We start from the raw sequence: 16345 nt of genomic DNA, 5'->3' as shown, positions 1-16345 counted from the left end.
GGTCAGCGGGTGGGCGCCGGGAGAGACTCTGTGAAAGTGAAATTTTATTACTGCAGGATTTCTGCGGTAAAACAATGCAAGCCGTTACACGGCAGCCAATCAAAAACATTTAAATTTTTTCCAATTCCCAAAAGTCTCTCCCGGGGACCAACCGCTGGCCAAAGAGCCTGAGGAGTCTGGGTACGAGATTGAACTGAAACGGTCTTTCTTCGAGCCTGTAGTTGCATGGCTGCTGACCAAAAATTGAATTTGTTCATTCCCAGTCTGATTAAACTCCAAATGGCTGCCGGTCTTGGTGTGATTTCCATGTTTTCTTTATAAAACAAAAGGTGGCATTGTGGATGAAAGTGACGAAGAAATTATTTGATGAAAGCTATAGAGACTGAGCTAATTTATATTTTGAAAAGCACTTTTTATTATTGTTGAGTATCGTGCTGCATGAATTAATTTTTAGTACTTACTAATGCAGTGGGAGACAATTAAGGCTGGTTTTCAATAGAACATAAGGGTAAAGATAAGCAAGTGGGAACACTAGCTACATAAGCATAAGGAAAGACGCAAGTGCTGAAAACCATTTCTTCACGGAGTTTTCAATACTAGCTCCCCTCGATGTTAAGCAAGATGATGAACGAAACGGTTGACTGTCCTGTGCTTGCTGTTTGTAAGTTGCGCTTTCATAGGGTTAGTAACTGAACTCTGCCTTGCAAAACGACTGAGACGCCGAAGTGACAAAACTCAAACCAAATGTGCATTGTGCCATTCGCACTATATTGACTATTGCTCCCACTCTTACGACTAATTTTTAAATTAGTAACATAAACTTGATAACGTTTTATTAAGAATCAGTGATCACAAGCTCTAAAAGACTTTTCCACTGATATCCCAAAGCCAATACACGTGGTATTCAATACCAGCGTTATCTTCGTGCTCTATCAGTTTTGGCAAATCCAATTTTTTCTCTTATACGAATCATAATTTGTACCTTTAAATACCTGCACGTGACAATCCTACAAGGCTGCCTTCTCAGAAGGCAAACCCTGACAGGACAACGTTCAAAAATTTAATTTAAAGGGAAAACAAAGAAAATACTATTTTTTACAGTTTAACGTCATATCAGAGACGACGACGACACCAACGAAAACGGAAATTAAAAATTACATTCGCATTTTCTGAATAAATTCGCGATGATTTATATTCTTTCTCTTTGTATAATGTGGCCGAACTATCCAGGAGCTAACGTCGTAGGGTCCGCTTTAAAGTCCAGAAAGAAAAAGAAATCATCATGCGTTTACATTCTCCATAAAACCTTAAATTTCTTCATTTTACGTTGTTGTTTTGCAGAACGACGGCAAAAAAAAATGTTCCAAAGTGTATAATACACGTGCATAGCCAGTGTTTTGGTAGCTAAAACTACTGTTTTCTGAGGTTCTCGTTGGCGTCGTCGTCGTCGTCGTCGCTACTTAAGCTTGCTAGAATAACGCTATTGTTGCAACCCCTTGGTGCCTGGGGGGGGGGGGGGGGGCTGGTACTACCTAGAATGGCCTGTACGGAGAGGCTCCGCCCGAAAGAGGTACCTTTTTCAACTGGAGGTTTATAGGATACGGAATTGTGATTTAGCTATTGAGAAAGGTCCTTCAAAATATCTCGAACACAGCCGCCAAAAAAAAGATACAGTCTTTATACTGAAAGCAAGTATGTGAAAGGATACCGTTTTGTACAGAAGATATATGAAAGGGTTGGCTTTTCTGTCAAAAGTGGTATATCAAAGGGTAAGGGTTTGGGGTTCAGAGCGAAGCCTCTCCGTGGAAAAATTTACTGAGAATCTCCCCCCCCCTACTTTAATACAACCCATAAGGGATCAGTGGTAATAAATGAACTGCTACATTATTCACAACACAATTCACCTTGATTCAAGGTGATTCGAGCTAAACAAAAATTCCTGAATTCGATAGAGAATAACAAAGCCCTAATGTAGCAAATATAAATTTAAGGTAAACAATCATAGACTCAACTCCGAGAGGCCAACGAAAAAAAGTATTTTTTGTCGTTAACATTGCCCAAGCTACTGTTCCTTGCTTCGTCTTGCGTAAATTGTAATAGGAACACTCACGTATTTATTCAAAAAAGAGATGCGGCGGCGCTCTAACACGCGATAAGGCTCCATTTTCGTTTAGCCTAGTAAACCATTTTCATTGAAAACGCAAAACGAAGGACTTCAATTGCAAGCCCAATCGAACAAGTGAACAATCAGAGGCACTGAGCGCTGCTGAAATTGGGCTTGATCACGCGTAAGTGGCGCTCATTTATTTTAGTTAAAATGTTTGGACTTTTTTATTCTATTTTATATTTTAGCTGAGCATGAACCACGGGGCTTTGAAGGCGTTTGTGTGGTGCTTATTCTTGAAGGGGGAGGGGGTCTTAATGTACAGTGGAGTGTATATTGCATATCTTGAATATCAGAAGTTTTATTGATATCTACAAGCAGTTGAGCGACAAGAACCGGAACCAGGTGGATACAACAACTGTGAACATGAACGGATGGATCATTTAAGCTTTTATCCTTTGACAGTTTAACCTTACATAGTTTATTCAGTCCTTCGTTGGTTGAATCTCTGTCCCATTTTATCAGGTTACTTCAGTTAGACGAACGAAACTGCCGAATTACCAGCTCTTCGCCGGCCTTGGAAAGACACCTGTGAATAAAAACAAGAATATTTTCAGGGAAGTCGCTCAAATGTGAGTACCGTATTTTCTCGATTAAAGGCCGGACCCCGATTAAACGCCGGCCTCGTTTAAACGCCGGGTCAAAAACTGCTAATTTTTAAATAAACGCCGGGGGCGTTTGTTCGAGGTACCGGCGTTTATTTGCGTCGAGCCAACAAGTACAGATATTCACTAGAAAAGCACTGCTATGACATGTACTGTACGGTATACTGCTTTTGTTACTTTAATAAATGCTTAACATGGCGTAACATTAACTGCGATGTATGCTGTACAACAAAACAAACTTGAAAGTATATAGCAATGTTCACGTTCCTGTTGTAATGACTTAGGCACTCTCAGGTCTGTCAGGTCGAGTCCAAGGGAGAAATCGTCCCTTCTTGACAAACTGCGCAAGGGGTCTTAAAGAATGTGAAATAATAAATCAACCTAAAAAATGATGAAAATTTTACTTAATTAATAAACGCCGGACCCCGATAAACGCCGGCTTCAAATAAACGCCGGGTCCATGAGGCCAGGTTTTAAATAAACGCCGGGGGCGTTTAATCGAGAAAATACGGTAATACGCCTACGGATTATTGATTCAGTAAAAAGAATGGTTTGTTATATTACGGAAACGATTCTATCAAATTTCTTAGTGACACGAAACGAAAGGCCATTTCTCTTACTACTGGACCAAAACCCTGTTCCCCAATAAAGTTTGGCATATAGGCATTATTAATACAAAGGAGAAAAAATATTTTCCCTTCAGATAAGAGAATTCCCCATCCTTTACCCTGTTTATTTAAGAAAAAATAAGCCTCTCAAAACGTACATTAGCGTTTTCTTAAATTATTATAAATGCACTCCGTAATATAATCGATTTAAACTGACCTTTACTTTCCAAAATCAAATGTCACGTCGTCTCCAATCAGCATGAAAGGCGCCCACTGTCTTACTTCTGAAAAGCCGTTACTTCTCATCCACTTCATGGTCTGGTGAAGGGATTCACTGGCACTTTCACCACGAACAAGGTGCTCGTAGAAACGTCTCATAAACTGCTTTGTTGCCAGGTCCTCTATGGCCCACAGGGCAGCCAATACGGAACGTGCACCGGAACCTAAAAAAGCTCGAGCGATTCCAACGACTCCCTCGGATCTAATCTGTCCGCGTGCACTGTGACAGCAACTAAGGACTACCAGTTTGGCTCTCAGACGAACTTGGGAAATTTCAGCCATTGTTAATCGATAGTGTTCTTCACTTGGAATCCCTTCAAAAGAGAGTGGAGGGGCAAGAGCGATTTCTCCTCTTTCGGCGTCACCATGGGCAGCGAAATGTATCAGACCTACTAAGTGTATTCGCTGAAGAACTGCTTGCTTAGTTGCTTGCTCTCCTAACAAAGGCTGAACTCCCAGTAGTCGTGCAATCATCTCTGCTTCTTCTTTTGCGCCTGGCAATGGGCATAATGTCTCACGACGTCCTTTGTGATACACCTCACCAACCTTTGGCTCACCCACTATCAGTACATCGGTCTGACTATGATAATCTTCTGGACTCTCCTGAATCAGCCTGAGGGTGGTCAAAGAAGGAACAATGCGGATCCTATAAGTCTCTGCTAAATACTTGTCATTTTCATCCTTAAACGCAGAAAATGGAACTTTGCAAAGGACGCGATCAGGAACAATGATGATTTCGGGCTCCACAAGTAAGTCAGCAACAGGACCGATAATCATTTTGTAACACTGAGAGAGATTCGGTGGATCAATATACTGGTTTTCGTCTTCATCTTTTTCTACAGGACGAAAAACGGCAGTTTTTTCTTCCCAAGAAGACGCCTGTTTCAAATAACCAGCTTTCGAAGAAAACAGTGATCGATCTTCGCAGTGCTCTTCAGTTAGCGGAAATGGAAATAGCCGGAAGGTTATGTCATCGAAAATTTCATCACTAGATCTTCCTTCCGTTTTGTTTCCAAAATGGTCGTTGAGGTTTTTCATTTGGAACTGTATGGTTTTGTTTGGCTTAATAACCCACAATAATAATTGGTGGTGGTGACAGGAAATGTATAAACAAGAACAGCTACTTTCTTTGGTCTCAATCCTTTCAATGTTAAACCATGACCGTGGATTCACTGATGCTTGTTGTTCCACAGAATACTGAGCTGACATTAAGTCTGCCAGGGCTCTGGCCCGACTGAGCTCTTCCGTGCAAAGTGCTTCTTTAAATTTCCCAGTTTCCAAAAATAGGTCTCTGAGGAGTTTGTACGGAGAAGCGCACTTGTCTAAAAAAGAGATTTTATATTGGTCATTGTTTCTTAAATGCATTCGCATTTGCTCACACTTTTCAATGCTTCCAAGGAGACTCGAAACGGCTTCGTCTATGTTTCCAGTCAACCTTAAAGTGTCCCATGCAAGTGAAAGGAGGCTTATACACTGCAGGTCAAGAGATCCAGTCTCGTTACTCAGTGCAAGTGCCTTCTCGTGCGCTTGTTTAGCCTTCAAATATTCACCTGTGTGAAAAAGCACATCTCCCACGGTTAAGTAACACGTTGCTTCTCCGTCCTTGTCACCAATTTCTCTTTTGATCTGAAGTGCTTTCTGAAGATATTCTTCAGCCTTGACATATTCACTGAGATGTTGGAACACACGTCCCAGGTTTATGTAACATACTGCTTCTCCGTCCTTGTCACCAATTTCTCTGTTGATCTGAAGTGCTTTCTGAAGATATTCTTCAGCCTTGACATATTCACTGAGATGTTGGAACACATTTCCCAGGTTTATGTAACATGCTGCTTCTCCGTCCTTGTCACCAATTTCTCTTTTGATCTGAAGTGCTTTCTGAAGATATTCTTCAGCCTTGACATATTCACTGAGAAGTTGGAACACACTTCCCAGGTTTATGTAACATACTGCTTCGTCGTCCTTGTCACCAATTTCTCTTTTGATCTGAAGTGCTTTCTGAAGATATTCTTCAGCCTTGACATATTCACTGAGAGATTGAGACACAATTCCCAGGTTTATGTAACATGATGCTTCTCCGTCCTTGACACCAATTTCTCTGTTGATCTGAAGTGCTTTCTGAAGATATTCTTCAGCCTTAACATATTCGCTGAGAGACCTAAACACATTTCCCAGGGTTCGGTAACATGCTGCTTCTCCGCCCCTGTCACCAATTTCTCTTTTGATCTGAAGTGCTTTCTGAAGATATTCTTCAGCCTTGACACATTCACTGAGATGTTGGAACACATTTCCCAGGTTTATGTAACATGCTGCTTCTCCGTCCTTGTCACCAATTTCTCTTTTGATCTGAAGTGCTTTCTGAAGATATTCTTCAGCCTTGACATATTCACTGAGAGATTGAGACACAATTCCCAGGTTTACGTAACTTGCTGCTTCTCCGTTCTTGTCACCAATTTCTCTTTTGATCTGAAGTGCTTTCTGAAGATATTCTTCAGCCTTGACATATTCACTGAGAGATTGAGACACAATTCCCAGGTTTACGTAACTTGCTGCTTCTCCGTTCTTGTCACCAATTTCTCTGTTGATCTGAAGTGCTTTCTGAAGATATTCTTCAGCCTTGACATATTCACTGAGAGATTGAGACACAATTCCCAGGTTTACGTAACTTGTTGCTTCTCCGTCCTTGTCACCAATTTCTCTGTTGATCTGAAGTGCTTTCTGAAGGTATTCTTCAGCCTTGACATATTCACTGAGATGTCGGAACACATTTCCCAGGTTGTCGTAACATGCTGCTTCTCCGTCCTTGTCACCAATTTCTCTTTTGATCTGAAGTGCTTTCTGAAGATATTCTTCAGCCTTGACATATTCACTGAGAGATTGAGACACACTTCCCAGTGTTATGTAACATGCTGCTTCTCCGTCCTTGTCACCAATTTCTCTTTTGATCTGAAGTGCTTTCTGAAGGTATTCTTCAGCCTTGACATATTCACTGAGAGATTCAGACACATTTCCCAGGTTTCCGTAACATGCTGCTTCTCCGTCCTTGTCACCAATTTCTCTTTTGATCTGAAGTGCTTTTTGAAGATATTCTTTAGCCTTGACATATTCACTGAAAGATTGAGACACATTTCCCAGGTTTCCGTAACATGCTGCTTCTCCGTTCTTGTCACCAATTTCTCTTTTGATCTGAAGTGCTTTCTGAAGGTATTCTTCAGCCTTGACATATTCACTGAGATGTTGGAACACATTTCCCAGGTTTATGTAACATACTGCTTCTCCGTCCTTGTCACCAATTTCTCTGTTGATCTGAAGTGCTTTTTGAAGATATTCTTTAGCCTTGACATATTCACTGAGAGATTGAGACACATTTCCCAGGTTTTCGTAACATGCTGCTTCTCCATTTTTGTCACCAATTTTTTTCATGATGGTGAGCGCTTTCATGTAAAGATGTTTTGCTTTTTGATATTTACCTCGGTTGTGATATATTTTCCCATGTTCTAATATTTGCATTCCTTCTACGTATTTTGTGTCACACTCGCGGTACATTCTGTGGCTTCCTATCGCACTTTTTTGTTCACCGATAGGAACGAAGCCAGACATATTGTTGAGCAGAATCATGCTTTCCTTGAATAATTCCTTGGCTATTAGAATACGACCAGTTTTGAAAAGGAAATTGGCCACAAGTGTAGCAGTATCGAAAACTTGTCGAACTCTTTCAGTGTTTCCCATGACTGATGTTTCTAGAAACCACAAAGAGAAGAAAAGTGAAATGAAGTAGTGGTAGTCGGAAGCAAGAGTTACAGAAAAGTGTAATGCATTTATTAGCGGCCAATGGGGGTTGGGGGTAAGGTGAATCTCGGAACCCCTTGGTATGCACAGTGTCATGAACAGATCTCCCATACTCAAAGGCGATATTTTCTAGCAGAAAGCTACCACCGTACCTTCCCCCGTGGTACTTAGTATTATTTGATCCATCGTTGAAGGAGCTTGAATAATCGTTTACTATAGTAGCTTGATTACAACAAATGGTATATTTAATGGAAGAAAGATACTCGCAGTTAGTACGCAACTTAAGCAGCTGCGAAAAGGAAGCCGGAAAAAAAATTCAGGCTTGAACGGGATTCCTTTCAAGCCTGAATTTTGTTCAGGCTTTCTTTTCACAACTGTTTAAGTTGCGTACTAACTGCGAGGATCTTTCTTTCATTTAATCTTTCATCCGCAGTTCAAAATATATCTTGCATATATTTATATTCAAATGGTACATTACAAAGAAATCTCTTATTTTTGAAAAACTTTAATTTGCTTATCTTTGTACCTGGGGTCCAAGGATGAGCACAAAGAATATATTTAACTACTGTGCTGATTATTTATTAATGACTAAAGCCCGACATAACTAATCGAACCAAATCGAACGTTCGATTAATCGAACTTAATCGAACCCAATTGAACCCAATCACGCAATTGGATTCAATTGAGTTCGATAATCGAACACAATCGAACCCTCACAAAAAAATTGGGCTAATCGAACCAAATCGAACGTTCGAATGGGTTCGATTAGGTTCGATTGAGTTCGATGGGTTCCATTGAGTTCGCGGATTAGGTTTGATTTTGCATCAGTGAATTTATATTTTTCTGGTTGGATTCCCTGGGTCCGACTGTTAGTTGAAAATGGTGCCCGGAGTATGAGAACACACACTGTTTTGGAGATGACTCCAGCAACAAAAATTGATTTTTTTTCCGTTTTGACGAATCCATGCGACCTTACACGGTTAACAACTCTATTGCTGCTTTTAATTGCCTTACTTGCAAATATGGCAGTTTCATTTATTGCGTTCGACAGCATACTATTCAAGTCGTTTTACATTCCCCGCGGGTATCGATCGTGATGCCATGCGATTTCAGGGTTTGGGCGCCGTTTTGTTGTGGCTGGTACATTTGGCCACGATCTCACACGACAAGCCTCGACATTATGCAGCCGTCACTGTTGGCATGATAATGATGGCACGGACTTCCCGGATCTCACTCCATGTGCTTTTCGCTGTTCGCAGTTCCTCATCGCTGTTCGGTCTTTTCCTCGCAGTTCCTCTTGTCGACGAAAGAAAAAAACCGATCGAACGCACCTACCTAACCTTTGATTACTACTAGTCCCACGTTATCTTGTGGATGTTGTGTTGAAGACCGCGTTCTTCGTGGTTCTTCGCAAGTCCGTTGAACTTATATCATTTTCGATTTTACAGTAAACTCACTGTATTTTTTATTCCCAAAGGTTATTTCAGTAAAGTGATTGTTAGTTGTTGTTATTAATTTTTACTTATCTACATATGATAAGACAGTCCCGCCGCTGAACTGACATATATTTTAAGTGATTTTTTATACCGTTCGATTAGGTTCGATTAGGTTCGATTGGGTTCGGAAATCGAACTCAATCGAACTCTCACACAAATTTTTTGGTTCGATTGTGTTCGATTTCAGAACTAATCGAACCCAATCGTTCGATTAAGTTCGATTGGGTTCGATCAAGTTCGATTACCGGACTGTTCGATTAGTTACGTCGGGCTAAAGGCGCACTGTCACGGCAATTTTATTGTTTTGTGGTCAAAACTGCTTAAAATATTTGACAAAGAACCTTTTTTCTAACATGAAATCACTCTTAGAGCACCGTGAGGAAAATATCTTAGTGATTTGTAAAATGACCACAACAGTAGACTGCGAGCAGTCCTCCTTTTTTCCTCAGATCACGCGAGCAAAAGCGACGGCAAAATTACGCAAATTACAAAAGTGAACAGTCTACCACAACAATATAAGAAACTCCACCATTCCTTAGTTACAATATTAACACTCTTTATTAAACGAAGAACGAACGAAGAAACTGCTCGGAAATGAACCGGTGGAGAAACTGCGATGAAACGAAGCGGTAAAGTGAAGCGGTTAAAACTAAAATAAAACAAGCAAACAAAACATTACAAAGTGAACTAGCGCTAAATTGATAGCACGACGGAAAAACCGACACTTACATTTGTTTCACAGCTGGGTAAATTGAAAGACAAACTTTGAAGGTTGACTTACTGCTTACGCGATGAAGAGATATACTGCACTGCCCCAAACGGCCAAAAATTCTATTTAGACTTGCCAAAACTTGTGAACAAAATGCGAATAGACTACACTAAATTACGTAACTTAAAAATTCCACACGCACGAGAAATTGACAACAACATTCCTACACAAAATAATTACAATAACCATAATGACTAGGCGTTTAGTTTCTTACAATAGCCCATTTTACAGTTGTGTGCTTAGTGACCTGGCCTTGGATTGTAAGCGAGGCTGGAGGTGACCTTGTTTTGATACAGATCTCGCTCCTTTTCATATGTAGATCGTGTTGTTCTTATGCTAACTAGTTTTCGTTTACATATGAAAAGCAGTGAGGTTTGTATCAAAACAAGGTCACCCCAGCCTCGCTTACAATCCAAGACCAGGTTACTAAGCATACAACTGTAAAATGGCCAATTTGTCCAAGGAAGAAAAAATGGTAATCAGTTTTTAGTGATTTGTCTGAAATACACTGAAGGAAGAACTTGAAAAAATTGGCCAATTTTTTCAACTTGTAATCCATTTCCATCTTAGCCATCCGCAGCCAAACATAATCAATGCTAGTTTCCGAGCACTAGTAAGGTTATTTTAAACAAAACTGAACCATTATTTTAACGATTCCATCGATTCAAATACGTTTTTTGGCCATTCAAAGTAACACTACAAATAGGTGACACTGCCCCATTAAAAGGCAATTCTAAAAAAAATTGGTTGTCATGGAGGGAAATGGAAATAAAGCAAGAATCTAACTCAGTTGTTCCGAAGTTCAATACAAACACAGCCATTCCTGTATTAAGCGTACAAACTCGGGACACTTCCAAGTATCCGCTTAATACAGGTTGTCTGCTGAAAACAGGTTGCGTTAGAACTCGTCTTTAAAGGGTCGTGTTAAAAGGCCTTGAAAGGGCCAAATACCATTCTCGTGAACGTATACGATAACTGTGGAATGCCGTATTTTCATAAGCAATGGCAAGTATCATTTGCTTTAATATAAGAAGATGTAACTGCGTAACAGTATCTATATTGATCGAATTATGTAAACGTTCACAAAATCAAAACAAGAATAAAAGTTCTATGCAAACAATATGGAATAAATAAAATGTCGCGTTTCTGTGGTTCGTGCAGTAGGCTGGTGAGAATATTTTGTGTAAGTAGACCACAACAGTAAACTCTAAGCGGAAAATACAAAACAAAGCGTTAATTCGTGGCTGGTTCAGTTTCTAAAGCCTACTTATTAGAAGTAAATCATTAACTTTATTGATGGCCAGTGAAAGGTCGTCCTTTCTATGATTGCGAGAAAACTCTAGTGACATATCTGTCAAGTTTAAAGCGTCATTGTCAGACTTTAAGTCAGCCTCGTTCGCGTCTAGTTCATGCTTTTCGCCAGAGCCGCTATCCACGTGTATTCGTTTTGCAGGAGTTAACTCTACAATAATGTGATAGTTCTTTTGTCGGCAAAGTTAAATGACCGATCTGTTAAAACGTGGACAAAAAGCATGCATCCTTTTTGCAGTGTCCGTTTAAGGCCCGTTTAACAATAGAAATCACCATAAAAGTTAAGTTTAAGGTGTCCGTTCAATACAGGTTCTATTGACAGTAAATGTGGGGAAGAAAAATTGGGACTTGTGCTGCTGACCGCTTAATGGAGGGTGTCCACTTAATATGGGGTCCGCTTAATACAGGTTTGACCGTAATTTGGAGTTCATGAGAGTAGTTTCTGGTTCATGTTGGGGAGCACATCCACCAACTTCAGAAGTGTTATAGTTTTTTTTTGTTTTTTTTTTGTTTTTTTTTTGTAGTGACCTCTTTCAGAGTTTTTTATTTTTTTGACAGGTGTTTTAATTGGCACGTATTAAACAGAAACAAGATACTTATTTAACGTAGCTTAAATTTCTTTCATAATAAAGGAAAAAAGACATCAAGAAAAGACTTTATTTTTCCGTCACAAATCCCGTGGGTCCATCCCCACGTGTGACAAAGTAATCCAATCCCCCATTACCGGGATAAGAGTTGGCTAGCAAACTGAGCAAACCTTTAGGATGCCCATGTATCTCCTTGGACCCTTTCTCCTTTTCTTCCCCGCTGGGATGGCCACTGATAAGTACTTAATAAGAAATATTTGTTTGATAATTGAGCAGTTAATTCAGTTAATCTACTTTCTGTTTTTCACACTTAACAAGCAAAAACAAAAATCAATTCAAGTAGTGCTGAGCAGTGTTGCTTTAATTCCTTCTAGGACGTGTGGTGATGAGTAACACAGTTCGGTGCCACTTTAGAGCTTACTGTATCATACAAGATCAGTTTATAATGCATTCATCTAGACTACAAGAAATAGAACATTGATCCTCGCAGTCAGTACGCAACTTAAGCAGATGCGAAAAGAATGCCTGAAAAAAATTCAGGCTTGAACGGGATTCCAACCCATGACCTCTGCGATTTTCAGGCTTTCTTTGAGTACTAACTGCGAGGATCTTCCGTCTATTTCATCTTTCATCCGAAGTTCAAAATATATGTTTCATATATTCATATTCACCTAGACTACACATAAACCAGTGGATAAGGGGGTAGAAATGAATGATTGGTTTACCAACAGAAATGATAACTGAAGGTAAATTGGCCAGCGTAAAGAGATTCCAGTGCTGACGTTTTGAGCGTTAACCTTTCGATTTCACTCTGACGAAGGACGTCATTTGTAACTTCAAACGCCTCCAAAGGCAAAGGGATGTTGGGGTTATCATTGCTTTCTTGTAATATGACAAATTAAGGTTGGATTCAAAGTATGAAGCACATTTAACAAATCTCCTTCTTTCACCTTTTCACGGTAAACGATGAAATTACACTAGAAAGTAAACAGCGATGCGATAAACTAAACGAACAACCAAGGTTTTTGTAACTGATTTGCTGTCAATGTCCTGCAAATTAAATTATACGGCACTGAGCCTAAAAAAAACAAGGTTTTAATCTTACTAACCTCGCTTTTTCGGTGTACTCATCTTTGTTGAAAGGAAGGGAGTTTCCGGCTTGGTTGGAACTTCTTACCTTAGTTAAAGAGTGAAAACGGGGACTTTCTCTGAATCCAAAAGAGTTGGATACAATTTACGACAGCATACTTTAACCGCAAATTTGCTCGGTTTCAAAAGGAAACTGTCCAAAAATGTTTTCGTCAGAACTAAAACATAGTCCGAACATTTTACCTTCCCAACAGTTATAGTTCTTGAAATCACCTTTTCTCGGTAAACAATAACATACCAATAAACTCAGCAAATGATGAGTTTGGTGTAAACGCACATTTAAAAAAGTTCCTTCTGTAATGTAAAATTGTTAAATTACAAGGGTGCCCATCGGTTCATTATATCTTTACAGAAGCCATAAACTCCTCAGAATTTAGCTTTAAAAAAAAATTTAAATCACTTTCTTTGGTAAAATGTCAGCTCAAAGTTTTTCGTTGTTGAAAACCTAATTCATTTTGGTTTCGGATCGAAGGAAAAAAAATACGAAATATGGTGAGCTAGCTTTTTTTGTAAAGCCAGCAATGCAAAAGCTCGTAGAAGATAACCAGGGAACACAGGAGACAACATTTTAGATAATTTGCTTTATAAATGTTCTAGCTGGGTGGCTCTGAAATTATATACGCCATTCAGTAAACTGTGACTAACAAAATAAAGTTATATAGTTGAACATACCTCGCACCGCTGGTCTTATTAAATGTTCACTGTTGTTGAAGGGAAAAAAGTGACTTGCTTCAAAAATTTCTCGTCTTGAAAACTGAAAATCCAGGAGAGTTGAGCATTATTTACAACGTAATATGTAAAAATAATGACAGCAAGACCGTGATTTAAAACTTAAAAGTTTAAATTATCTTATTGCATATAAGTACTACAAAATGCCAACTGCAGTCATCGAAAACTGGCGGATTGCAAATTTCTCGTTCAGGTTATAAGGATATGTGATAGAGTATTAAAGGTAAACTGACAACTGGAAACTGCTGAAAACATACTCAGGAAGATTTGGATGATGACAACCGCCATCTTTCGTTATTAAATCACAACCTGTTATGGCGGATGTTATCCGGAACTTTGTGGGTGTGTTTCAGTTTCCAGTTGTCAGTTTACGTGCTATATCGCGATATCCAAAATATCTTTAATCAGAAGTTGTCATAAATTTATTGCTTAGAATGATCGAGTAATTGCCCGTCCCGAAGCTCAAATGGATTTCACTGGGGACGAGTTTTTAACTTTTCATTTTTTCAAAATTGGAGTTCATCACAAGAAAGATTATACTGATTAAAATTATGCAGTTTGCCAAGTTTGTGATTCTGTCACTAGATTGCAACCATGTAGAAGGCTTTCAAAAACCGAAAAAATTAGAGACTTTGTACGGATTTGGCGGACTTTATATGGAATTTGGGCGGCCTCTGAAAAAAATAACTTAAAAAATAACTTAGCCTGGTAAACTTACTAATTTCCTCTTTCTAGCAAAGGGGTTCATTTTTTCATATGATGCAATTTGAACAATGTGTTAACTAGGGACCAGTCCCTTTATGAAATTCGGAAAAGGCGTGCAATTAGAAAAACAAACAAACCAAACCAACAAGAAACCAAAAAGCATACACACACTTGAAACAAAAAAGATCACGAATGCAAAACAATATTGTATTTATAAATACGTGTGTATGAAGGCAAAACTAATTGATACGAGGTTACAGTGAGGGCCATCCCATGGTTCATTTTGGTGCCTATATGTTCGAATGCAAAATATAGACGGCAGACTGATCCTAATGGCTGAGGTAAAAAAAATATACAACATGGCTAGAAGAACTTGTATATTATTAATTACACCATTATCTGTTGGTTTTCGTAACACTGAAAAAAATTATTTCCTTTCGTTTTCGAAGGAGCAAGTTTGTCGTTAGGCTCGATTTCCGCCGCTCTCTCGAGTCCGGTCTTCGTTCCTCCCCGAGAGAGACTTTTCGGGGGAGGAGCGCGGGCTCGTTTCCCGAACAGCGGCTGGAAATCGAGCCTAGTTTGTCGTTTAAATTGCGAAAAAACACCAGCTCGTATTTTGGTAAAAACCGCAACAACTGCTAGCAAATTATCGCAACGGTTACAGTGCGACGCACCTTACCATGGCCACCTAACCAACATTTTTTACAAGTTAGCCATAAATACAAAACGACATGTTTTCAATAATTCGTTGTTGCGTCACTTGCCTGTTGGACTTTGCAAGGAGGCGTGACCGTACGTTAATCAAATTTGCGTATCCTGCTTGGCTAACTTGTAAAAAAGTTTGTTGGGTGGCTGCAGTTAGGCGCGTCGCACTGTAAAAATTTTTAGCTATAAATTAGTATCCGAGCAGACAATCTGTATCAGCTTACACAAATATGTATTTCAAAGGGCACAAATATAACATTGGTCATAAGCAGCTGAAATAATTGCTTAAACATCATTGCACATGGAACAAACAAAAAAATGGAAGAGTGCAAGGGAAAAAACAACCCTTCGCTAGACGCTTTCTAAGACGACTACTGAATCAGTTATTTACATGGCTTCATCTGTAAAATTGTTCATTGTGACAACTGAAACTAGTTCGGTGAGAGTGCAAAAGATATTATTAGGGGAAAAAAAAAAGGAAAGAAAAAACAACCGCGAAAGCCGAACTCATTTTCAAGCTTTTCCAAACTGTTCTCAACGACCCAAATCACGGCTGACTAAGAAAGTAACAAGCTAAGGATACCCATTGGTTCATAATCTCAGTTCGAAAGGCCGTAATCACCTCAGAATTACATTTTAAAGAAAATCTAAATCCGTTTCTTTGGCAAAATGTCAGCTTAATGTTTTTCGTTTCGTTGGAAAACGTATTCCTTTTGTTTTCGGATGGTCAACGACAAAAATACGGAATATGGTGAGCGAGCATTTTCTTAAAGCCAGCATTGAAAAAGCTCGTAGATTCAGGTCTAAATTAGATTCCGTTTCCTAAAACTTTCTGCAACTTATATTTCAGCTTAAGCAAACCTGATTAGCTTTCAGTGTATTAAAAAAAGGACACAAAATGACCAGGGAACACAGGAGAGCTGGGTGGCCCTGAAATTATATAGGCCATTCAGTAAACTCAGACTAACAAAATAAGGTTATATAGCTGTACCTACCTCGCACCGTTGGTCCAATTAAATATTCACTGTTGTTGAAGGTAAAGAAGTGACTTCCTTCAAGTTTTCTCGCCTTGAAAACTGAAAATCCAGGAGAGTTGAGCAATATTTACGACGTCACATATCACAACTAATTATAACAATAACACCGTCATTACTGATTATTAGTCAAAATTCAGTAAAATAATGGAAAACTGAAGTCTTTAAAAAGTGGCGGATTTCAAGTTACTCATCCAGGTAATATTCGTAAACTGACAATTGGAAACTGCTGAAAACATACTCAGGAAGATTTGGATGACATCCGCCATCTTTCGTTATTAAATCACAACCAGTGAAGGCGGATGTTATCCTGAACTTTCTGCAGTTGTGTTTCAGTTTCCAGTGCTCAGTTTACGTGCTGTATCACGATATCCAAAATATCTTTAGAAGCTTAACTAGTCGAATGAGTCAGAAA

At 39.2% G+C, this 16345-nt stretch overlaps 1 protein-coding gene across 2 annotated transcripts in view; it reads right to left on the bottom strand.

The window, feature by feature from the left end:
- Positions 1-146: 146 nt before the first annotated feature.
- The window catches only part of LOC146467654 (uncharacterized), a 17428-nt gene continuing 1229 nt past the window's right edge, over positions 147-16345 (bottom strand). The window contains exons 2-6 of one of the 2 annotated variants that reach the window (XM_085125160.1): positions 15892-15972; positions 13430-13511; positions 12718-12785; positions 3595-7396; positions 147-2693 (exon numbers count right to left, since the gene is read on the bottom strand). In XM_085125160.1, the coding sequence (XP_084981286.1) occupies positions 3597-7396; positions 12718-12739 (3822 nt within the window). In that variant the 5' untranslated portion in view covers positions 12740-12785; positions 13430-13511; positions 15892-15972 and the 3' untranslated portion in view covers positions 147-2693; positions 3595-3596. Of the gene's footprint in view, positions 2694-3594; positions 7790-12717; positions 12786-13429; positions 13512-15891; positions 15973-16345 lie in introns of those variants that run through there. The other variant, XM_085125159.1, reaches the window with a different exon arrangement.

Source organism: Pavona decussata, unplaced genomic scaffold (assembly GCF_977016875.1).
Source record: "Pavona decussata unplaced genomic scaffold, jaPavDecu1.1 SCAFFOLD_134, whole genome shotgun sequence".
NCBI lineage: Eukaryota > Metazoa > Cnidaria > Anthozoa > Scleractinia > Agariciidae > Pavona > Pavona decussata.
Note: the sequence above shows the minus strand (reverse complement) of the source record. Positions and strands in the feature narration are given on the sequence as shown.